Here is a 24,315-nt window from a genome sequence, read left to right on the forward strand (position 1 = left end):
AAGACACCAGAGAGCCTGACTAGGATTTCTTTTACAGCATTTTGGAAGATCTCTGTGGCAGATGATATGACGAAGTTCAGTTTTTTATACCTCCGGGGTCCTAGGCGAGTATTGAACGTGGTTATGTAACGGCTGTCTTTGGCAAGTGTCAGTTGGTGATATCCAGCATTCAAATCTAGTTTCGAGAACCACCTGGAGCGTTTAGGTCAGCCACGATGTCATCCACGGTCGGCGTTATGTGGCGCTCGCGCCGAATGGCCTTGTTTGGGAGGCGCATATCTATGCAAAGCCTGATCTTTCCTGGTTGATGGGGCTTCTCTGCTATTACCATGGGTGACACCTATGGCGTGGGCCCTAATAATTTCTCAATAACTCCCTGGTCTTCGAATTTTTGTAGTTCCTCTTCTACCAGCGGTCAGAGGTGAAACGGGATCCTCCTATGCCTTAGGGCCTTCGGTGGGACAGTGGTGTTGATATGTAGCTTTATTGGGGCTCTCTTTATTTTGCCTAGCCCTTTGAATAAGTCCTTGAACTGGCTCAGCAGTTCTGACGTCTGGTTCATCTGCACCTTCCTGGTGAACATTATTAGTTCCAGATCCCATGTGTGGCTGCTGAGTAGCGTGTCCACCTTTATCACGTTGATGTTGATGATGATTTCGACACTTCCTGACTGTACTGGCGCGGTCATCTTGCCTTTGAGTGGTAGCGGTGTGTCCCTGCCGTATGCGAATATATTGGCCTCTGACGGTCTGTGTTCCGGTTTGGGCCTTAGCTTGTTGTACTGCTGGATCCCCATCACAGTCACCGATGCACCAGTATCAATCACCGCACTGACATCGGACCCAGCAACCTGGACTGTGCAGCGAGGTTGGGGTCGCCTCCTGCTCTTCAGGGCTCGGTGAACAAGAATAGATATGTTTCTCCTTTGTCATCCGACGTAGACGCATCCTTTTGATAGGCTGCCTGTTCTCTTTTCTTGCTCCCAGATTGAGATGTCAGCAAGACCTGCGACGCCTGGCAGACCATCCGTCTCATTGGTTTAGGCCGGTTCCCTTCTTTACGCTGCGTCTTTCTCCTGCACACTGATACGAAATGATTTGCGATGCAGCAGTTGGTGCATGTCTTCCCTTGTGCCGGGCACAACTGTGAGGGGTGTCCTGCATACCCACAGTACCCCAGGGGTTCTTTGGCGTCTGTGGCTGACGATCTCGTGGCCTGTGGGTCCTGTCTTTTGTCTGAACTGCGTCCGCCTTTTACGCCTTTACCTTGATGATCTTTTCTGGTCCAATCATCAGAGATACGTCCATCTCTTTTGCACGCGTCCGCCTACAGGTCATGGGACCGGGTTAGCACCAGGATGTCATTCCTTAGTATGTTCGGCTGCCTTAATATGAGGCCACCTAGGGTCTTGGTGCGTATCCCAAGGATCAGCTGGGCTCTGATTTCTTCTGCAGCTCGGTCGCCCGCGAGGTGCGTTGCGGCTAGCTCCCTTAGCCATGCGTGAAAAGCGTCAACAGACTCGCCTTCCCATTGCTTTGCTTGACTTAGTTTAAAGTGCTCAAAGTCAGGGTTTATTTAGGGATCAAAATGGGCGTTCAGGGCCGTGACCGCACCAGCATAATCGTCGGGGGGCCTGTGTCTAGTAAATGCTTGAACAGGAGGAAGATTTCTTCTCCTGCATAGTGGAGTAGAAGTGAGCATTTCACTGCTCCATCCTTTTCCCGCGTAGCGATGAAATAGTTCTCTAGGCGGCCAAGCCATGTCTGCCATCGTGGCGCGGCCGTTGAAGGGTCCGCTGACTCACGGAAAGGAGGCAGGATGCCAGAGGGAGGGTGATACGGTTCTGCCGGCACCGGGGCTTGGGCGCGTTGTCCTGATCCCCCATCTTGCGTGGCGTGGGTGCAGGTTGGCAGCCGAGCGAGAAGGCTTGCTGCTGGCGGTCGGGCCTCGGGCACGGGAGTTGGCGCAACTGCGATGAGCACCGTGCAGGCCTGCTTGCGGGTAAACGTGGGGTACTCACTCAGGCTGGGGAATGGTACCAGGGTATCTCTGTGGCACTCCATGGGGGGGGGTGCTCCACCCTTCCCTCGCACATGGCACCAGCGGCCCACCGGCCGAATGCAGCGGGGAGCAGTCAGGGATATCACCTCTGCCGCCAGGAAACTGCTTCCACAGGGTTGAGGCCACGCCAAGTAGGGCAAGTGTGGTTAGCCTGCAGAGGTCTGGAAGGGCCTTGTGGCTTCAGCAGAGCAGGTGCTGGCCTCGTGGTTTCAGCAGCGCAGGTGCTGCCAGCTTCACTCTTTTTCATGCTTTGTGGACCAAAAGCATGCCTGGGCCTTCCGCCCTCGTCGCCAGTGTTCGGGGAGGTCTGCCTTCCCGCTGTGTGTCGCACTAATTGCTTAGGGGCGCGCAGCGATGAAATAATACACCGACTTGCTTGTCTGGTCGTACGTGGACTGCCATTGCAGCTCCGCCTTCTTTATTATCTAGACGCGCTTATGCCAGCCGGCATGAGCGCAGGGTTGAGGCTGCGGGACGGGTGCCAGCGTCAAAAAGCTAGTGCGCTAATTGTTAGATCTAGTATAGGTTCTGTATTGCATTGTATATCAGTGGAGAAGTGTGGCTCAGGGGTTAGAGGCGGCAGACCTGGAGCTTGAGTTCGGCCCGGGACCAGGGTTCAATTCCCCGCCTCAGTGGGTCTTGGGCTCAAAAATTCCATGGACTCGTTAATTCTCGCTCCGGTGCCTTCTCAACTCACGGGTTCACACTCTGCGACTCTGGGCAATAGCTTGCTTAATCTCCACAACGGCCCCTTGCGGTGGGATGCCTGGCTTTCACCTTGTGGATACCCTGCCAGGGTTATCCCACAGGGGAATACCAGGACGGGTTCCCTAAGCAAGCGCTGAGATGCCCCAGGGTAAGTCGTGTGCTATATAAGTTTCATTCATTTCATTTCATTGCAAAGGTATTGTTTCAGTACGAAATCCAAAGCTTTGACATTTTATTTAAATTGTACACATCGGATAGGTGAGATATAATGTTGCACACATGCAATTAGTGAATTGTATTAAGACATGAATAGATTTTTCTTACCTAATGCCTGCCTCAAAGAGGTATTATTTTTTGACGCAAATCCAGGGCTGACTATGTTGGGCACCCTGGCGTTGCGTCAAAAAACGTGGGCGGTAGCGTTGGAACACTCAAGTACAACCCATGGGACGCTCTCTTGACAGAAAGTAGCACAAACCTGTATTTATTCTACTTTAAGGACAACTTTCCACTGCAAAAAACAGAAAGTTTTAAAATGTTGATGCAGCTGCCCAGGCAGGTCATTGGTGCATTGCCAATGAATGTCAGAAATGTTTAGAAAAACAATTCTGCCTCAGATTCTCCTTGTACATTATGAAAGGGCTCCTTTAAAAAGAGCTTAAAAACCTAATAACATGGCGCCCTTCCATTTTGTTAACGTTATGTGAATTTTAAATCCCACCGAGGCTTTTTTTCCTTTCTGAAATGGTGCTCAGCAATTCTAACTCTCGATTTAAATCCGCTCGGAATGTAAATGCCCAGCGCCTTATACAATTTGTGTTCTCTACACAAAATAAAACAGCCTACTGGAGCTCCCGCCCACTCAGCTCTGATAGGCCGCTAAGAATAGATCAGGCTGTGTCACCAGCGAAGGGCAAAGTCTTTCGAAAAGGGAAACAAAGTTGTTCACACAGCCCGTTGGCTCTCGACTTGAGCTCTGCGCTCAGCGCCCAGAAGCGTCGGCCAGGCAAAGGCAGGTGGAACCATGAGCCGCAGAGGGGCGCTGCGCAACGGAGAACTAACTGTACTTTGAGGCCAGTTCCAGCACCCCAGCCTGGGACCAGAGTGGGGGGAGTGTACCTCCTTTCAAAAGACAATGGCGTCTGGGCAAAGTAGTGTTGACATAAACCCGCAGTGCCAGCACCTGTGGGAAGCTGGGAATGATAATAGCTTGAATCCGCTTCCAAAGCATACAGGTATGGCGACAAATGATACCTGCTATTTTGGAAGTATTATTACCAAGCCGTGTATGTACATGTTCATGATTCATTCCATTAGGGTATCTCAAGGGTGGCTTTTTCTACATGGTCGCTGTAGGCCCCAGCCAATATAGCCCTGTTTTTAAAAATGTGTAACTGAGCTACTATTATTGTTTTCTTAATCGTGTCCTTCGTTATGTTTGCTGGACGCTATGCAGTCCTGCCTGAGGCACCCAGAAGATTTGATTCTTGGCAACTTGATTTAAATTGGTAACAATATGCTGCTTGCTCTCTGGCGAATTCTGCAGCCGGCGCCACGCTGTAAAGCAAACAAATCAACTTTGTTTCTGGAGGGCAAGAAACTTCCATTTCTCACCTGAGTTGGCTACGTCAAAGAAATGAATAGAGTCAAATTAGAAAAAATGAATGTATTTGTGTTGCCAATCGGAGGGAAGGGTTATATATATTTTAACTGAATTAATGTCTTCTCTATTCCAACGTATGGACTTCTATTTTAAGCTGATTATTAGCGGAAAAACAAAGTTGACCATAAGTTGCTAGTAAACTGAATTGTTTTATCTGGGTGTAGCGAGCATGGTCGTTTGGTGTGATTTTGGAGCTTTTGCTTGATATCTATCACAGGATTTAAAACTAAGCGTTCGCCTCTAAATTTGAATATCTATAGACTGGTAATTGTTTCTGAGGTGAAACCCCTTCTTGGAGGGTATACTCAAAAGTTCTCTTTAGTCCAATCCAATCCAAAATTTCTTTATTTCGGCCATTTAAGACCATAAAAGATACAGTAAAAACATTTAAAACACATGAAAGCATACCATTTATAAAAAAAAACACAGTGCAGGAAAACAAGGGACTAATTGAATCATTTCATAATAGACTCTGGAATTAAAACGCATTAGCTAGAGTTCAGTGCAGTTCATTCCCCAGTTGGGAGTTAAAAGTTACCCTTTCAATATTTTTCCCCTTATCTGCCACATGGCCATTAGGTACTTGGCTACAGCAAAGACGATAAAGTGCAAGGTGCTTGTCTTCAGAATTCTGTACGATTCTGAATAGTTTCTGAAGCCCAGATTCCTACATAATGGCACTAGCCAGTACTTTCTCGGTTTACTGTAGGCAGGGCAGAAAAACAGCACGTGTAGATCATCCTCCACATTCATGCTGCACCCAGGGCAGATTTTGTCGTCCAGCATTGTCCATTTTCTTGTGAAAGATTTGAGGGGCAATGTACCAAATCTCCACTGGATAAAGAGTTTCCTTGTGTTGATAGAGAATATGATGTCCATATATCCTTGAAAGTAGAAAGAGCTTTTGGTGTCCAGGAATTGTTCAGTGAGGGAGACAATTTTCGGGGCACAGACGAGCGAAATTAGGCTCTTGTCTTTAAAAATCTTAGTGAGCCTTTTGCGGGACAAACCTAAACAGCCTCCTTAAGGGTTATCCCACAGATCAGACAGACCCAGTCGATAGAATTCCCGTTTCACGTATGCCACCCATGGAATTCTGTCGCAGGTCCGTTCAGGACGTGCTTCAGATCTTGCCTGTAGTGGGAGAGTTCGCTAGTGGACCACAGTCTGTGCCAAAACCTCAGAGGCTTTAGAGCCAGTTCATCTCCTATCGAAGAGAGCCCCAAATCAAGTCTCAGTGGTAGCAGGGGTGTGCCTTGTGGTAAAGCCAGCAAACGCCTAAGGAAGTTGTTTTCCACCTTAACAAGTTCTGTCCCAACATTGTGACCCCACAACTCGCCACCGTAGGTTGAAGCTGCTCTGGATTGGGTTTTGTTCATCTCCAGGGCTGGACTAACAGGTTTAAAGGTTGATGAGTTCGAAACCTTCAAAATTGCCCCCACCATTTGGTTCTGTTTAGTGCAGAAGATGTCCATGAGAATGCTATTTTGATTCTACTTTAGTGAGGCAAAATTCAACTCAGATTATTTGCCATATTCAAAATGGCGTTCATTAACTTTCCATTGAAAGTGTGTCTTTATCCTTTATTTCGAATTTCTTTCATTTTTTCCATAAGCATCCAAAGCACAAACAAAGGTGCAACACTTCAAGCCCTCGGAATACACCAGCAAGGGCTAAAAGGGCTGCCGTCTTTTGACATCTGCAACAGCAGATGAAGTTAGCCTAGAAGTCATCATCATCCTCATTCTCAAGACTGAAAAGTGTGTTTATGCTTTGAAAGTGTGGCACTTAATCTATGAAAGAGTGGAGGGCCTTGTCGTCCAGCATCCGGGGCAGGATCCTGGACTATCAATCTGTGAACGGATATTACGATAGGTTAATTGTGCCTGGATCCATGAATCCGTCATGGCCAATGCTATAAGGAAATTGTGCCTGGATTCATGAATCCATGAAAGGCTATTACTATAGATACATTTTGACTGGATCCATGTGGAATTGCTATATGTACGTTTGCCCAACTGTACAGGAAGTAATAGATTTTGCTTATTTTTTTCTGCTTATCTTCCATACTTATTAGTGTGAAAAGAAGTGGAAATTGAGACAGATTGGGAGGCAGGAGTATAGAAATGTTACACCTTTGTTTCATTTCCTTTTTCTTTTCAGACGTAATGCAGAATACATACATCTAAGCTCCCAATGACTTGCTGAGTGCCCACCATCTCTGCAGCTATAAGTTATACACATTATAAATTACTAAAAACAACAACATTTTTGTAACCTTTATCAAAAGTATTGCTTGGGTGTTCCACCCCTGTGGGCTGGTTTTAGTGCCAGGGTTTGGAAATCAAAAGTGAGGGTTGTCTTCTAAAAGCCACCTTACTCTAAAATATGCCAATCGAGTTGTTGGCACGTAAAGATTAAAACATAAAAGAACAAGATATTAGGTATGGGTGGTAATATACTAATATTGGAAACACAGAAACAGTTAAACCTATGTACATATATTCCATTGAAAATACCTAAGTAAAGAGGTAACAAAGTCATTTTTCATACTTTTTGCCAAGTTAACGCAAGACATACGTTCTTATACAAGACAACTGTAGACCCTTTTCTGTGTCCCTTAAACATGAATGTTAAAATGGAAGATATATATTATCTGGCGAGAAAGTACTACTCCCGAGATTTTTAGGCTTTGTGATGGTAAATTCAACAATTTCTGGAGGAAATGCTAAATCCGGCGAAGGATTCACTGGTGAAATTTCATAATAGAGATAGAAAGGTGCAGGAAATTCAGCAGGTGAATGCTCTCTAAGCCTCACCATTACTTTTAGAAATAGGAAGATTTAACGTTATTATTGCCACCCAACTCTAAATCAAGCGCTGAATGTTTTGTAGCAAGTAAAGCAAATCACGGGCCCAAGATTGGGCTAAAATGTGACCTCTAACATAATGCTTTCTATATTAAGAGAACCTAAGGCATGCAGCTGTAGCGCTGACATGGGGGCCGATTATGATAGTGTTTTTTTCAGCATCCTCTGGGCCGGCGGAAGCCATCGCCGGCCCGGAGGATGAGGAAAAACCGCTGCGGAGCCTCCAAAGACCCGCCGCCAAATTAGGATGGCTGGTGGGTCTGTAATTCCGTCCGCAGCTTTTCCATCGCAGTCGCCTTCCGACCGCGGCGGAAAAGCTCTAATATGGCTGGCGGTGTCTATCAGACACCGCCAGCCATATTAGGATGGTGGTGAATACATGCTTTTCCGTGGCGGCTTTTCCGCCGTGGAAAAGCATATGGACTTTTACTTCATGGGCCCGTCGCGGGCCCCCTGGTTGAAGTGGGGGTGGGGGTGCACATGGGGGGTACCTATGGTACCCCCCTGCATTTGCGTGCACAAAGCGGCAGGCACTGCGCAGTGCCTGCTGCTTTGTGCATGCAAATGCGATGCATGAATTTTTAACCTTGCGGCGGGTGCAGCTTGAAGCTGCACCCGCCGCAATGTTAAAGATAGAGGATGTGACCGCCACCCTGGCGGTCACACCCTAATCTACTCGGAGGGAACGCCGCAGCCCCTGCGGACGTTCCCTCCTCCTCAGGGGTCGCGGACGGACTCAAGTCCGTCCGCGATCCTAATGACCCCCATAGTCGGCTGGTGCGGACAGGTTACAAAAATTATATCATAATGCCCCCATGTCTATTAAATCACGGAGGACATTTTTCAATATGTTGAACCCTTGCTCACTCCGGCAGAGTTCAAGTTGCACATTTTAAAGCCCAGTTCGACCAATGGACATATAGGTGACCCCTTGAGGTGATGGCAATGATAAGCAGTATACTGGTAATAGCCCAGCAATTACAAGATTTTGGTGCTAGTTAATTTTAATATTGAAACTCACTATGCCATTCCAGGGTTTTTGCAGCTTTTTCATACTACCACTAGCCTCGTCTTCGTCTGTCCATCTATCTCTTTTAGAAAACTTCACAACTACAAGCTATGCCCCGTCTGCTTGTCTTGGTTTAACGTTAAGATATTGGTATTTGCATAGTGCATGTCTGTCCGTATAGGAGCTGTTTCAATTGTGTAATGGTTCAGAGCTCTGGGCCACTCTCGATTTTTTATTTTATCCCAATTCACAAATCAGATCAAGGGTTTCAGGATCAAACAATTAAGAAGTTTGAAAGATTTGGTATGTCAATGTCATTGATGGTATTTCACTCTGTCTTGTGTCGGACACAGTTTCACTCACAAATCAGTATCTTGATTCATATGCTTTTGGGCTCCATTCATTTTACTAGAATGGCACTAAGAGCAGTCTAAGCCTAGCGTTACTCACTGGGCATTATATACTTTCCAGTGATTGCTTTTTGACTAAGGCCGGCTTCACAAGTTGGTCTTTAAAATATAACGTGTGGTAACGTCCTGGTACTGCAAACAATGAATGACACAGTGCACTCCTTATTTCTCCAATTAGTCCTCATATTTTAGTTTCCCCCTTTTTATGCGTGCTGGCCCGGTATCGTGAACTGCCGAATCACGTGCTAGTAACATCATATCAAACACTGGGGCGTATTGACGCCCCTATCCGGACGCACAGCATTAATTCACGCATTGCAATAATGCCACAGTAAATCCATTTAATCGGTTTTCATTCCAAAATAATCCATTTATAGTACAATTTCATTCTCGTTGGTCTGTCACACGTAAGACTCTTGTAGATGCATTTGTTTCCTTTAAACACTGTAGGAATGCACGTAGCTTTATCCTAAAGTACGGAATGCACCATGAAGTATTTCTCTAAACAGTCTCTTTCACCCAATGCATTTCGAGCCCATCACGGCTCTTCGTCAGGGGTATATCTACAAATGTTTAAAACATATCTGTTAGACTATGTATTCACGATTAATGAGCGATTAGATTATTATTCAGAAATTCAACAATAAAGATTAATGCATACAATTCATTTACTTTCTTCCCGCCTATAACGTTTTCTGCCCACTGAAATCAATTGTGCCTGAATAAATACTGGTTACAACTTCTTCACTCGTTTGCATTTCATTAGGTTTTCTCAACTTAAACACCCTTTATTCTTTTCCTCTCAACATAAATAAACCGCCTCTTCCAACCCCAAACATGATCCCATACCTTAGATCAAACATTCTGGTTCCTGTTCTCACTCCGGTCGACAACCATGATCTGTGCATTACTGCCTCACTCGATTATAAACAGCTGGGTTGTAATCCCACCCCTTTCCCATCGTTTGAACTTCCGATTCCTCCCCTCCAATAAAGCATACTACCGATCCCAAAATGCCTCACACAACCCTCTACACTGATCTCATACTCATGTTATACGGGTTATTCTTAAAACGGTATGTTTAACCCTCTTCCCAGTCATTCAAACAATTTAACATTGAGTTCCCCGCCCTCCTGTAAATGTCATGTTGAACGCTGATGGCAGCATGAATAGCTTAATCTCTAATCCAAATTGCTTTCTTTACTAGTCTGTATTGCACAATTCAATCACAATGTGCGTTTGACAAAATATCCATGTCCATGTTAATCCTTTATGTTTTCCGAATGTAGTTCATCAGATCCACTTTTAGAGAAACAATGTTATAACGGTCTGCCAAGTGACAATGAAATGTAAGTATTTTTATCGTTTGTTGTTCCTTGGTGCTACTCGCTGGGTAGGCAGTATAAAGATACTTCAAACAATGAATGACACAGTGCACTCCTTATTTCTCCAATTAGTCCTCATATTTTAGTTTCCACCTTTTTATGCGTGCTAGCCCGGTATCGTGAACTGCCGAATCACGTGCTAGTAACATCATATCAAACACTGGGGCGTATTGACGCCCCTATCCGGACGCACAGCATTAATTCACGCATTGCAATAATGCCACAGTAAATCCATTTAATCGGTTTTTATTCCAAAATAATCCATTTATAGTACAATTTCATTCTCGTTGGTCTGTCACACGTAAGACACTTGTAGATGCATTTGTTTCCTTTAAACACTGTAGGAATGCACGTAGCTTTATCCTAAAGTACGGAATGCACCATGAAATATTTCTCCTAAAACAGTCTCTTTCACCCAATGCATTTCGAGCCCATCACGGCTCTTCGTCAGGGGTATATCTACAAATGTTTAAAACATATCTGTTGGACTATGTATTCATGATTAATGAGCGATTAGATTATTATTCAGAAATTCAACAATAAAGATTAATGCATACAATTCATTTACTTTCTTCCCGCCAATAACGTTTTTTGCCCACTGAAATCAATTGTGCCTGAATAAATACTGGTTACAACTTCTTCACTCGTTTGCATTTCATTAGGTTTTCTCAACAATGGTGCATTCCGTACTTTAGGATAAAGCTACGTGCATTCCTACAGTGTTTAAAGGAAACAAATGCATCTACAAGTGTCTTACGTGTGACAGACCAACGAGAATGAAATTGTACTATAAATGGATTATTTTGGAATAAAACCGATTAAATGGATTTACTGTGGCATTATTGCAATGCGTGAATTAATGCTGTGCGTCCGGATAGGGGCGTCAATACGCCCCAGTGTTTGATATAACGTCCTGGTACTGCACATATCTGAATTTCTAGTTTTGCAATAAAAATCACATGTCCTGGATACATTTGGTCTGGACATAACTCTGGAATTGCTTTTGTGAATACACCGGTAAATATGCCAAAATTCACGTGCTATTACCCAGTATCATGTAGAAACTTTCAATTGAGTGAAATGTACTACACCAATAAATGTCTATAAGGTGGAGGCAGTCTTGTTCATCTGCAGCAAATATCGCACCAATTACCGGCCCACTTCTTAGTGAGGGCTTAAGGCTTTTTACCCTTTCCAATGTCAGTACCATCCTAGAGAACATTGTCATGAATGCGTAGACTCCACACACTATCTCCTCTCCTCCTGCTATATCCGCACTGATATGCCACTAAACCCCAAGAGGTGACTCCACAGCACTTTGCAGTGCCTAATAGAAACTGAAAGGAATGAGTGTGGAGTATTTTTGTCATGATGACGAAGGGGGTGTGGGCACCTTAATGAAGACTTTAGTGTTTTCTTGTGTATGCCAGGTGTGGCGTAGTTCAAATTTGCAGTGTGTTATGCTGGGTAAAGATGTTGACAAACTGTGTCTGTAATGTGTTGAATGCTATTTGTTCTGCTGCAGGTTTGGAGGGCCATTCATCAGAGTGGCAGCTACTGGATATAATGACTCTGTGTCCTGTATCGCAAATGACCTACCTCATGAATACTACTGAGGTAGGTCGCAATTTGCGACCCCCTAGGAATCGCGAAAATCACGGGTATGGTGGCCTGCTGATATCAGCAGACCACCATATCCGTGATTGCTTTTAAAAAAAGCAATCTTTTGTTTTTGTAAAGCAGCCTGTTTTCCGTAAAATAAAAAGATTTCTTTTCATTTTTAAAGAGCTGGCGGTGGTCCGTGGGACCACTGCCTGCTCTTAAAAATGGTTTTACAAACATTCACAAAGGGGAAGGTGTCCCTTGGGGACCCCTTCCCATTTAAGCGAATGGGTTACCACCTACTTAAAGTAGGTGGTAAAATGAGAATGTTTTGCGACTGCAAATTCGGTCACAAAACATTCATACATACTGATGTGATTCGGTATTAGGAATGGACGCCCTAAACACACCCCTTCCTAATACCGAATCGCAAACCCATTTTGCGATTCGGAATCGCAAAATTAGGTTTGCTGCATCGGGAAAAGCAATTTTTGCGTTCGCAAATGTGCAGATTCTGCGAATCTGCCCATTTACAAATGCAAAAATGCTTGATACATCTGCCCCATAATCCTGCACATTGTGAATAGTTGTCCAATATGATGAAAGAGGATGAAAAAAATTGAACAAAGGTTCTCCAATTGGGACATAAATCTCATGATGTGTGAGATCCTCTTTTTTCCTCCAAGAATTGTGACATGTTTACCTTTGAGTGGACTAAAACCAATTAACTTCTGAGCAGTCTAGATTATCTGCGTCAGGGAAATAAATAGGGCCATTAGAATCATCATCCAATGTGACATTTTCAGATATTGTGTGTTTTTTTTAGCATTGCTTTTTTACCACTTTCAAGGAGAGGATGTCGTCTAACGGCTCGAGCAGTTTTCCTCGAAGCTGGGGAACCTGGCTTGGATCTCGGCAGAGACGCTCAACATCCTGGAATTCTTGACAAATCACTTAATCTCCCCGTGCCTAATAAAATGAATGTGTCGATCTGTAATGTGACTGGTGCTCATGTTAAATGCTCTGATACCTTTGGGTAGAGTTTGTGCTATATAAAACTCCCCACCAAAAAAAGGTCTAGAGGTGGTCCACTGCCACAGTCGTCAAAGGATACTCCATCCCTATAATTTTTTTCTGAAAGGGTAAAAAACCATACCGACCGAAGACCGCGCTAAAAATCAAAGGCCATATTTTGTTGGAGTGAAAAGGTTTTTGACCATATTTTTAAGCGGTTTTACAGAAAAATTGACTACAGAAAAATCCAGACTCTTATTGGCTGAAGTGGGAGGATTGTACTTGCTGCCACCAGCTGGCTGGGTCTTTGCCAAAAAACCTCTTTCTCGCTTCTAACAGTTCTGTGAACAGTTTCTTCCATGGAAACATTCACAACTGATTTTACAGAGGAGTTTGTTTTTTGCTTTTAATTATCCTAGAAAACCTCACTCGCTTCCATATCATCCTCTTCCTGTCTCAATTGAGCCATTAAGGATTTTTTTCGTTTTCACAAAAATTGTCTTGGATCTTAATAAAACCACACCTAAGGGAATTGAAAAGTTTTAAACCTCTACCAGATGAGAGGGCTTGTTTTCCCAAAAAAGGGAGGTAGGCCGTGAGGCTGAAGGCAAAGGAAAATTAACAGAATTGAACATTTTTGAATTCTCATGGAGCCTCAGCACAGCACACTCACCAGTGATCTCAGAGGAAACCTGCAGCTGTGTGAGAGAAGACACGCACAACTTAGGTGAGTAGTCATCTAAATGAACCAGTCCAGGAATACTCAAAAGGCTTAGCGGCATGCCGCACGTACCGTACCTGCCTCAGGCTATTATTACCAAGCGTACTGACTGGCCCAAATGGCCATATAATAATTTAGCACAAAGAGAAACCACTGAGAAGGAAAAACATAAACACCAGATAATAAATCTTGATTAACAGTGCATGTGACAAACTGAAACAAATAATCAGTAAACTTGGTATTGAAGATAATGAAAACAAAACAGTGTAAACTAATAAATCTACCTTAGCATTGTAAGCCATGAATAAACCTTGTTAACACAGTTAACAATTAAATATAAATATACTTAACTAACTGCAAGATGACCCAAGATCTATGTATTTAGCGGGATAATGAGACACCTTTGTTTGTAACAGTTGGTAGTCCAGCACCTAAATTGCAGTGTGTTGTATCTTCTATATTGTTATCAGTTTTTCTTGGATTACTGTTATAAAAAAGCTGCTTGTAATTGAATTAAAAGGCATGAAAGAGAACATAGTATGTGCCTCCATTCTTGACTTGAAATTAAAACTGAAAATGGGCACTAAAATCAACAAGCATTGGTAAATGCATTAGGTTTCGCCTTTGTGATTAATAAAATGTATACATTTTTTGGTAAGCTTTAAGTTGGTGAGCAGATGTACAATAAAGGCTAAAGAAACTCAGTAAAAGTGTTGTGACCTATATAAAGCATCCCTGTACCTTTGGGTGATGTTGGCGCTATACAAATCTGACTCTGAAATAAAATTGGGAAAAGCTGGTTTAAATGGGTAGATGATTAGTTACTTGTGTGCTTGTATGAAGTAACTGGTGGTAATATAAAGTGCACTTGTATCTTCAGGTGATGTTGGGGCTATATAAAACTGTCCCCCAAAATTAAATTGTAAAAAGCTGGTTTGAATGCGGAGGCGATTTGGGGGGTGTAGGTAATCTGTGTAACGGTGTCAGTGAATTTGTCTCCCGTGTTCTGTTTGAGCAAGGCAAATTATGAGTAGATTTTGAAAGGTGGTGTGTGATAAATATTGTTGGGTGGAAGGTACTTTTTAGAAGCTGATTATGGCATACCGAAAGTGTGTTCGAACTTCGATGTGTGATGTACGAACTATCTATTGTACACTAGTTGCAGGGTGGGTCAACTTAATGGAGCACTAAGCAGCCTGTAGGTACTCCTGGTGCACTCTGGGAGCTGTAGTGGCAGTGTCTAAAGCTGATGAGGGCACGCTGTGGCACGCTAGGCAACCCACGGCCAGAAAGCCACAGTCCTTATAAGTCCCGAAAACTGGTTGTCTTGCTGCCTGACATTTCTCAGTTCGCCAGTTCAGTAGACGGGTCTTTCACTATAGCGTATTCTCAATGTGTAAGTAAAGGGGTACTATCAATTTCAAATAGTAATATTCCATCGTATTTTTAGAATAATCTGTATTGATATCAAGACTGGTGCAAATCACATACATCTTTTGTCATCCTCTTTGCCGTTTGATGGCAGTTTGTTTAATTTCCGTTTGTGTGCTTGGCACATTCAGTCAGAGTAAATAGAAGAAAGCGTCCACTGCCGCGCTTGCCCGTAATGACCATTTAGCCCATTGTGCCACACACCTCAGCTGCCATGGGAATAAATTAGTATATCTGCCAGGGCGAGCAATTCTGTTTGCAGATGTTGATAGCTGTTCTGTCTTAGTTAGCATTGACCCTGCAAGTGAGCTGAAAGGAGGCAGGAGGAGTGCAAGGAAATATTTTTTGTAAGACATGGCCCTTCTAACCATTTTTTAAGACGATCAATCCTCTTGAAGAGGTAACACAGGACCAGAATTGGTTTGTGGTTGTAGCCAGTCAGACTTCAAATATATAAAAGATAATGGGCCCGATTCACAGAACTAACTTAAGACAAAATCCTAAACTTACTACTTTTGGTATTTACAGAATGCACTTACTACTTTTGGTATTCACAGAATGCACTTACTACTTTTGGTATTCACAGAATGGATTTACGACTACTAACTTTACGTCCGCACTCGGGCCGTAAATTGCGGCCTGGAGGCGGTGCTTTGAATACCAAAAGTAGTACGTTTAGGATTTTGTCCTAAGTTAATTCTGTGAAACGGGCCCACTGTGTGGGCGTTCTATTCCTAGATCATTAACCTCTGCATGATGTTCCATTCCAAACGACCTCCCAAAGGTACATTTTGCTTGACCTTCATGAGTGACATAATTCGATCCCTCGCCTCTTGGTGGGTATCCTTCCGACAAGGCTGGTGTGCTGGATTTGCTGAATCTGTAATAACTCCTTAATGGGCTTACCTAATGTGAATGACATTATTCCCACTTGTCTCAAAAAACTATTGGGCTGGTTTAGATACTGTATTTGCAAAGTGGAATATATAAAAAAAAGTTGTTGGATATTAGTATAGTACTGCATTTATTTAGTCTTAATATATGTTCTATCACTATACTCACTGTAAATATTCCCTAAGGAGACGGACACTATTTCAATCTCTTGTTTTTTGTAAATATGGTGAACAAACTTTAAACTTTTAACTTTTCATGACTCATCAAAAATGAATGTAATGAAATAGATGCAAAAAAATGTGATTATCATGCTCCATTGTATTTAATGAAAAATGCACAATGACTGTGAAAGTGATAGGTTGTGAAGTGCTTTATTTACTCACAGCAATGGAAGTCTTTACATTTGCTTTGGAGTAGGAGTCGAGGAGTTACTTTGTTTGTGTAAATGTTACCTGTGATTAGAGCACTAAGCGGCTCCATGTAAATGTTGAAGATGAGAGGGACAGTATGGAACCGGGGGCACTCTGCAGGTCATAGGGATCTTTTGATATCCTGAGATGGCCATGTGAACAACTTGGTCGTGGTTGGAAAGGTAGGAGGCAAATCAGTGTAGGACATTGCCGGTGAATCTCATTCAAGACTCCAGGGTGCTGTGAGGTTGGGATAGTTTACTGTATTGGAAGTTAGTTGAGAGTTCCAGCAATAACAGGAGGCCGTGGTCATCTTCATCTGTTATCAGGAGTGCATCATCTACAATGTTTAAGTAGGGGTCTTTATGCTCAGTGTGATCTGAAGTCAGTCCGGTAGTCGGGCAGGAGATGGTTCTCATTAATTGGATCTTGGAGTTAAACATAGACTACTTTTTCAATGTTCTTGCTGAAGAATGGTAGGTGAGTGATGGCCGGATTCTTTGGGGTGTAAATCTTCACATAGTTTTTCCAAAAAGATGTTGAAGGTGTTTAGAAGAGCGTTGGAAGTGGGATTGATAGGGTGCGACATGAGTTTAAGTATCAAGGGCCTGATGTACACAAATCCTTAGAAGAAATTATAATTTGCATCAAATAACCATTTGCAATTTCTTATTTAGAATCTACTAAAATGGATTTGGTAGAAGTGGGTGTAATTTGCATACTAACTTCTATACGAATGTATTGGTATTTTGTGAAGCAATCTGTCATAACTGGTTGGTTTACAAAATAATAATTCGTAGTGGGTTGCAATTCAGCCTACCTCCTTACTTCATTTATATGACTTAGGTAGGTTTCAGGTAGGTTGTGGACCCACTACGATTGGATAGAGTCACAGGCATTGGGGCTTGCTGGGGTCAGCAGACAACCATGTCTGTGATTGTTTTAAATAAAGCAGCCATTGTGTTTTTTGTAAATGGCGCTCATTTTCCTAAGAGGAAAACAGGATGCATTTAAAAAGGAAATACATTATCTGCTTTTAGGAGCAGGCAGTTGTTAGAAATGGGGGTCTCTAGTTGGCAATAGTATGCACCCTTTCCAAGTATGGACCCTTCCTTCTAGTCAGGGTAAGGGAGTTACACACCCAAGATAGCCCCTGCTCACCGCCTTGGTAGCTTGGCACGAGCAGTCAGTCTTATCTCAGAGGCAATGTGTAAAGCATTTTTACATAAAACACACTGTAACACAGTCAAAACACTACAAATGAACACCACACCAGTTTAGAAAAATAACCAATCTTTATCTAAACCAAACATGAACGAAATTATAAAAATCCAACATACATAAGCAAAGCTATCACTTTTTAAAGGTTTAAGCACGTTTTTCCATAGAACTCTATGGATGCGTCAATTTTAGCACAAAGTACCTTGGATGTGGCAAAATCCGAGATGGAAAACAGCCACAGAGGAGGGAAGTGTGGAAAAACACAAGCAATGCGTGAATTCTTGAGTCCCAGGGCAATGGAGGCGTCAGTTCTACTGCACTTAGGCGAAGCATTGCCTTGATTCCTTACTGCAAAGAAAAGTGATGTCTTAAATTCCGAACATGCAGCCTTGGCTTCTTACAGTGTTGATGGAGACTTGGCTCACAGATGCGATGCATGGAAAATCTAGACACACTGGGGTGAAACAGGCGCTGCTTCAAATTTCACAGCTGCAAACAGGTGATGCAGCGATTCCTTCAGCCGCACAGCAGGGCCTGCGTCGAACTAAGAGCGGGGGCCTCAGGCGTGGAAGACACAGTGCTCAGGACTCAGGTTGCGGTGATCTTGGAGTTGCACAAACAGGCACTGCATTGATTCTTCGGCCGCTTCGATGTGATGGTTTTTCAACCACACAGCAAGCTTGCGGCTGAAAAACAGGCGCTGGTTACCGCTTGGATTTTCCTTTTCCAGCAAAACCACCTCCAAGGGCCTAGAACAGGAATTGGCACCACTTGGCAGGTTGGAGCTCCCAGTAGAGGAGTTCAGGGGAGCTGCAGATGAAATCTTTGATGACCCGGCAACTTTCAACAGGAGTCAAGCACACACAAGCCCTTGGAGAACCTTAATAACCAGGGTAAGAAAGTCCAGTCCACTCCTTCCTCTGCCCAAGACAGAAGCAGCAACCAGCAGGCCAGCACAATACAGCAACCAGCAGAGTATCAGTTATCTTCCTATAGCTTTTGCAGCTCTTCTTCTTGGCAGAAGATTTTCTTGATCCAGAAGTGTTCTAAAAAAAGGTTGGATTACAGGCCCAATACTTATGCCCCATTTCTCCTTTGATGTAGGCATACTTCAAAGGATAGCTTTTGTAGTGCACAGATTCTGCCCTGCCCTGCCCTGACCTGGCTTCAGACACACTACAGGGGGGTGGAGACAGCACTGTGAGAATATAGACTCCGTTCTGTTTAGGTGTCAGTGACAACTCCTTCCACCATTCTAGCTCATGAAGGTCCGTCAGCTTGGTGATGGGAAATCAGGATAATCAGGGCACACTTTAGCTCTCTTTGTGTTCCTGTCTAGAGTGAATGCTCAGAGACACAGGATGGTAAAGAAGAAAGTGTCCCCTTCCTAAGAGAGGCATTTTCAAACACACAATTTAAAACCCACTTCACAGAAGGATGTGTTTTTACATCCTGAATTTTGAGAACCCAAATTTCAAACCTGAGCTCCAATGATAACCTATGGGAGAGATAGTCCTTGCAATAGTGAAAAATGAAGTTAATAGTATTTCACCATCAGGACATGTAAAACGCGCCAGTACATGTCCCACCTTTCACATATACTTCACCCTGCCCATAGGGCTACTTGGGCCTGCCTTAGGGGTGCCTTAAATGTATTAAAAGGGAAGGTTTGGGCCTGACAAGCGGGTGCACTTGCCCGGTCAACATGGCATTTTAAAACTGCACTTGAAAGTACAGCAGTGGCAGGCCTGAGAAACGTTTGCAGGGCTACTCATGTAGGTGGCACAATCAGTGATGTAGGCCCACTATCAGCATTTGATTTACAGTCTCTGGGAACACACAGTGCACTTAACTATGGACTTACAAATATGGCAGTCTTGGATAACCAGTCATATTTTACACAGAGAGCCCTTGCACTTTGGCACTGACCAGCAGTGGCAAAGTGCTGAGAGGTCAAACATCAGCAAAAACGAAGTCCAGCATACAGTCGAAAATACATGAGGCAGAAACAAAAAAGACTGGGGGAAACCATGCTAAGGATGCCAGGGTTAACAGTAGTGGTACCATGGACCTCTGCCTGCTCCTTAAAATGTTTTTGCCTACATTGACAAATAGGAAGGGGGGCCTTGGGGACCCATTAGGTTTGCAAATGGTTACCACGAATTTGGATGTGATGGTCGAACATTAATACGTAAGTTAAAGAATCAGTATTTGGAAGGGATGCCTTTTACATGCCCCTTACAAATATTGATTCAGTATTTAGCCTGAAACAAAATTGCAATTTGGTAACGTGTTACTGAATGTCTATTTCAGTTTTGTACATATACAAAAATGCATTTTGCAGTTGCCTATGCTCGAATTTGAACTTTGTGACTGGAAGGATCTGAACATTTGGTCTTCTGTTTTCAGCTGACCTTGGTTTGTTGATAGGAAACTGAGAGGAGAGATAGGGTTAGCAAAGTGATCGGTCCAGTCCAGGGGTATTGGTGATTTGGATTGTAGGTGATGTTAAGAAAACAAGGTCAAAGTTCTGGATGTGGCTTTTGGAGGGTGTTCATTGTGTTATATGCCGTACCACGCTGAGTGTGACGATGAGGTTAAGAAGGGTGTCTCCTGTTTTTTTGAGTTTGTGTTGTCTGGACGGTTTGAGTCACCCAAGCGAGAGGTGTTAGAATGTCAGCTGGAGATCTGTGAATTCATCAATTAAGTACTTGTTCTGCCCAAGAGGATTGTAGATGATATGGATGGTGACATTCTGAGGTACAGAGGGGAAAATGGGATATCAGTTGCTCCATGGAGTTGAGTGTTACTTGCTTACCTATGTTTTAGTTCCAGGAGGACTTATGGACGACATTGAGGCCTCCTCCCTTTTTGTACATGGCCCACATAATGCATACTGTAGCCTGTGGAAAGAAGGACATCTAGGATGTGTGAGGATGTGTAGGTGAACCTTGTTTCAGAGATGAATGTTTATCAAACTTGTGATAGATAATGAGGTCTAGGATGTCTAGTTCATGAAGTACTGCAAAGTGAGTGTTAATGAGCATGAGTTGAAATATGCGTTCTGTAGTTTCAGGGGTTTGTGGTAGTTAGTGTGATGTGAATCAGATTGGCTGTATATATAGTGCAAATAATATGTGTGTGTTTGATTCATCTAGCACTGAGTGTGATTACGGGGATAGGCAGTAAGAGATTCTGGGTAGTACATGTGATTCTATCTGAGAGGAGAGGCTGGTAATAAACTGCCACTTGAAGCATTTGGAGCAACTTGATGAGCAGAAGTATGAAATTGGCAGAAGTGGGGTAAAGTGAAGTAATTGTGGAAGGCATCACTGGGACAGGCACTTTGAGGGAAAGTTCGAATCACAGGACAAGACCTGTCTAGTACAATAACCTTTAGCTTGATGAGGTTCTGGCCAAAATACTGAAGCCTTAAATGGCTTTTCTGACTCATTATGTTTCCGTTATTACGGACGTTTAAGGTAATTTCTCAATACTGCACATTATTGGCGTCTATGAACTTTCAACTAGCCCAGATCATTGTTATTGATGGGGTGGCTAGCTTTGAGAGAATGTCCTTTCCCAAGATGTGATAGATGGAGTACAGAAAAGGAGATTTGTGTTTGTATCTTTTTACCGGACCAATTTAAGTTTCTACAATTAGATTTTTCCGATAAGTGAGGAGAATATTGCATAAAAAATTCTTTATGCTTTATTGTTAGGTTTTGGATGAGGCACAAAGCAGTGGTTCTCAACCATTGGTCCTCGTCTCCTACCCAGGGGATCCACGACTGTTCAGAAAAATAAATAAGCAGAATGTTGAAGTATATGTACTTTAAGAGGCTAAGCTTGACTTTTTCAAATGCTATGTCGGTATGTAGCAACTTGAAATTTAAAGCTTAAAATTAAGTGGTGGCAGTTCAAGAAGAGCAAACGGAATCTAGTATGGGTATTTGGTGGCTGCAATAAGGACACTGGTATTCTCTGACAAAAAGAGAGCATAATATTACCTCTTTGTCTTCCATAAAATGAAATGATAAAATGTAATTAATGAAAATTAGGACTTTCCATCATTAACACTTGGAAATTACACATTTTATGTCCAGAATGGAGGCCCACGCGGTTCCTGAGGATATTGGAGGCTCCCCCCCCCCGCCATTGACTGGTTGAGGTTTGCGGCTGCTGCGCCCGCTCTGCAGACCTGTGGGGCCGCCTACAGTGAGGAAGCCTGCAAAGGGAGACTAATAACTTTCTGTGCCTCCTGTTTCCCTATGGTGCTGTGCGATGGTGCAGGGCTACATTTCTGAGCCACGCACTGCCCCGGCAAAGGTCGGGAAGACTGTTACTGGACGCTGCCCTGCCTATCTGCTGCAGTGGTAAAGCTTACAGCTGGCAACTGCAGTAAGGACCTTGTGAGTGCTAGGCGAGGAGAAGAGGGCCCCTGTTGGGTGAGACGCCTAGATTCTTGTGTCTTTTGATTCACCCCAAAATGGCATGCCGGTCATCGCTTATTGCTCTTCTCCTTCGCTGGAGTGCGGTTGTTACACTGTGGAATCCTTCCGCTGGCGTGGCGATGCTATCATTCTAGATGCTCAGCTCCCTCATCTGCTGCAATGAAGAGATGAATGAAAGGGATTAATCCATGGACTTACTTTGCTATTGACCGGTGTGAATAATCACTTGAGTTTGAGTCCTTGTAGTGCTGTAAACGGACGGGATGCCCTTTGCCGTGTACACCTGGACCTCCCCCTATTGGACTGTGATAAAGGGCTGAATATTCCTGGATCGGGGGTGCAATTGGAAGTGGGCCTGTCGAGTGGTGGCGTAGTTTCCGGGGTTGCTCTGGTTGCCGCTTCTCAGACGCCACGCATTGCGAAGGGAACAGAACTGACTTTGGTTTGGCTTCACAGTCTGCCCAAGCAACTGACATACAGGTATGCCTCCATCCTGATTTAAGGGGGCGCTATCAGCCCACTAGCCTACACTTTGCAGATACGTCAACGGAGAATGGAGTGGTGGACAGTTCGTTTGCCGCTGGACTGGTGGGGGTGCCGGGTGCCCCTTTGGAGTTTCCCTACGGTCTGTCTGGAGCACTGTTCTTGGTGTGGCAAGCCTGGTGGGTGTGCGAGGAGAACGGTGTTGGACTTCCCCCCCTTCCGGGGCAGTGGTGGGTGCCTAATTCACGTGAGATACACAGCGGCAACGGTCTGCCACTAGCTCAGCCAAGGTGGCAAAGGATAAGGAGCCCAAACCTACTAAACAAGGGAAACTGGATCGATTCGCAAAGTTCCTATTGGCGCTTGCAGGGGCGGAAGGAGGTGTACCCTCTTCACCGGACACAGATGGGTTACTACAGGCAATCCATGCGTCACGAGAAAGCCTGGAAGGCAAGTTGTCGGAGGTGCAGACAGAGGTTTCCTTTTTGAGCCAGGACCTGCATAAAGTCTCTGAAAGGGTGACTGAGGTTGAACAGGGTGTCTCGAAGCTTGAGGACACCTCACGGACCACAAATAAAGAAGTAGCTTTACTTATGGCAACAGTGAAGGATGTGGCCTGGATAGTTGATGATGCCGAAAACAGAGCCCGGTGGAATAATCTGCATTTTATAGGCTTTCCAGAGAATGCGGAGCGCTCTGATGCCCTTCCGGAGACACAATTTTCATCATGTTTTGATATAGAAAGAGCACACAGGATGCCTGGGGTCCGACCTCCGTTGGGGACTCCCCCTCGAACACTGAGTTCTCAATTCTTGAATTTCCTGGACAGAGACCTAATACTCAGGGAACTCCTGAAGAAAAGGGAACTCGAATATGAGCACTCAAAAGTGATGGTGTTCCCTGATATTCTCAAGTTGTTCAAAAACAGCAACGCACCTTTGATTCTGTGAAACTGTGTGCTCTTGGGATCCAGTACATGCTGGTGTTTCCTGCCAAACTTAAAGTTATTTTTCAGAACACCACGCATTTCTTCCAGACCCCAGAGGATGCTTGGTCCTGGAACAGCCGCGCTTGCAGCGTGGGTCGCCTTCCGCTGCTTCCCTGCATGCTGATCGGTTGCTGGGTCCCAGCTGGGAACAACCTAAGGAAAAGCGACGGAGATGGGTGCCCAGACATCGGGCTTGCATCAAAGCTACACTGGCAAGATCCCGGAGGCTCAGAGACCAGAAAACTACCATATCGAACTCAGACGATGATACAGCACTGGAATGTATGTTGAAAACCTCACAGAGACCAAGTAGTAATGTAGATTTTGATCAGTCGGTGATGCCCGAGTCCATGGTGGTGGATTGTGCATAGCCGCTTATGGAGCAAATTCAACATTTTGGAGGCTTCAGGTTTGACTCCTCCGGGCGAGAACTCTCAGCTTCAGCAGCCTTTAAGCAACAGCGAGAAGGAATAATGACTTGGGGCCAGACGCCCTCCTAAAGACACTGTATGATTCCTGTGATTTGATAGATATGCTGAACCTTTGCCACGAGAGAGGGAAGTATACAGTGGGTTGTTATTTTTGTTTGGAGTTAAGTGATTGAGGGAAGGGGGTGGACTACAGACCTGTGAGTGGTTTACCTACACCAGTGTTGTCACTTTGACGAAATTGGGGATGGAGGGGATGCCTGCAGAGCATGGGGTTGGAGTTACAATGTATATGATTCAATGTTCTGTTTTTTGTTTCTTGAGTACAGGGGGGTACTTTTGTTCGGATGATTTTTGTTCAGCCAATATGCATGAATACTGACACTGAGGCACAATGGTTCTGTCTATATGATGGATGGGGTCCTGGGGGGACATAGAGAATTTTAGCCTAACCTTTGCAATGGCTATGGGCAGCTACACAGTGATGACGTGGAACGTAAATGGGCTAGGGAACAAAATCAAAAAAGGCCTAGTCTCTAGCTATCTTAAAAGGCTTAAACTAG

The 24,315-nt window shown here is 44.1% G+C and overlaps 1 protein-coding gene across 2 annotated transcripts in view; it reads left to right on the plus strand.

The window, feature by feature from the left end:
- The first annotated feature begins 3,689 nt into the window (after nt 1-3,689).
- SLC2A12 (solute carrier family 2 member 12) overlaps nt 3,690-24,315 on the plus strand; it is a 418,153-nt gene continuing 397,527 nt past the window's right edge. The window contains exon 1 of one of the 2 annotated variants that reach the window (XM_086927426.1): nt 3,690-4,004. Coding sequence is in view for 1 of the 2 variants with exons in the window: in XM_086927425.1 (XP_086783551.1) it covers nt 3,905-4,004 (100 nt within the window). In the remaining variant the exon portion in view is untranslated. The remainder of the gene's footprint in view (nt 4,005-24,315) is intronic. The other variant, XM_086927425.1, reaches the window with a different exon arrangement.

This window comes from Lissotriton vulgaris, chromosome 6 (assembly GCF_964263255.1).
Source record: "Lissotriton vulgaris chromosome 6, aLisVul1.2, whole genome shotgun sequence".
In the NCBI taxonomy this organism is placed as follows: domain Eukaryota; kingdom Metazoa; phylum Chordata; class Amphibia; order Caudata; family Salamandridae; genus Lissotriton; species Lissotriton vulgaris.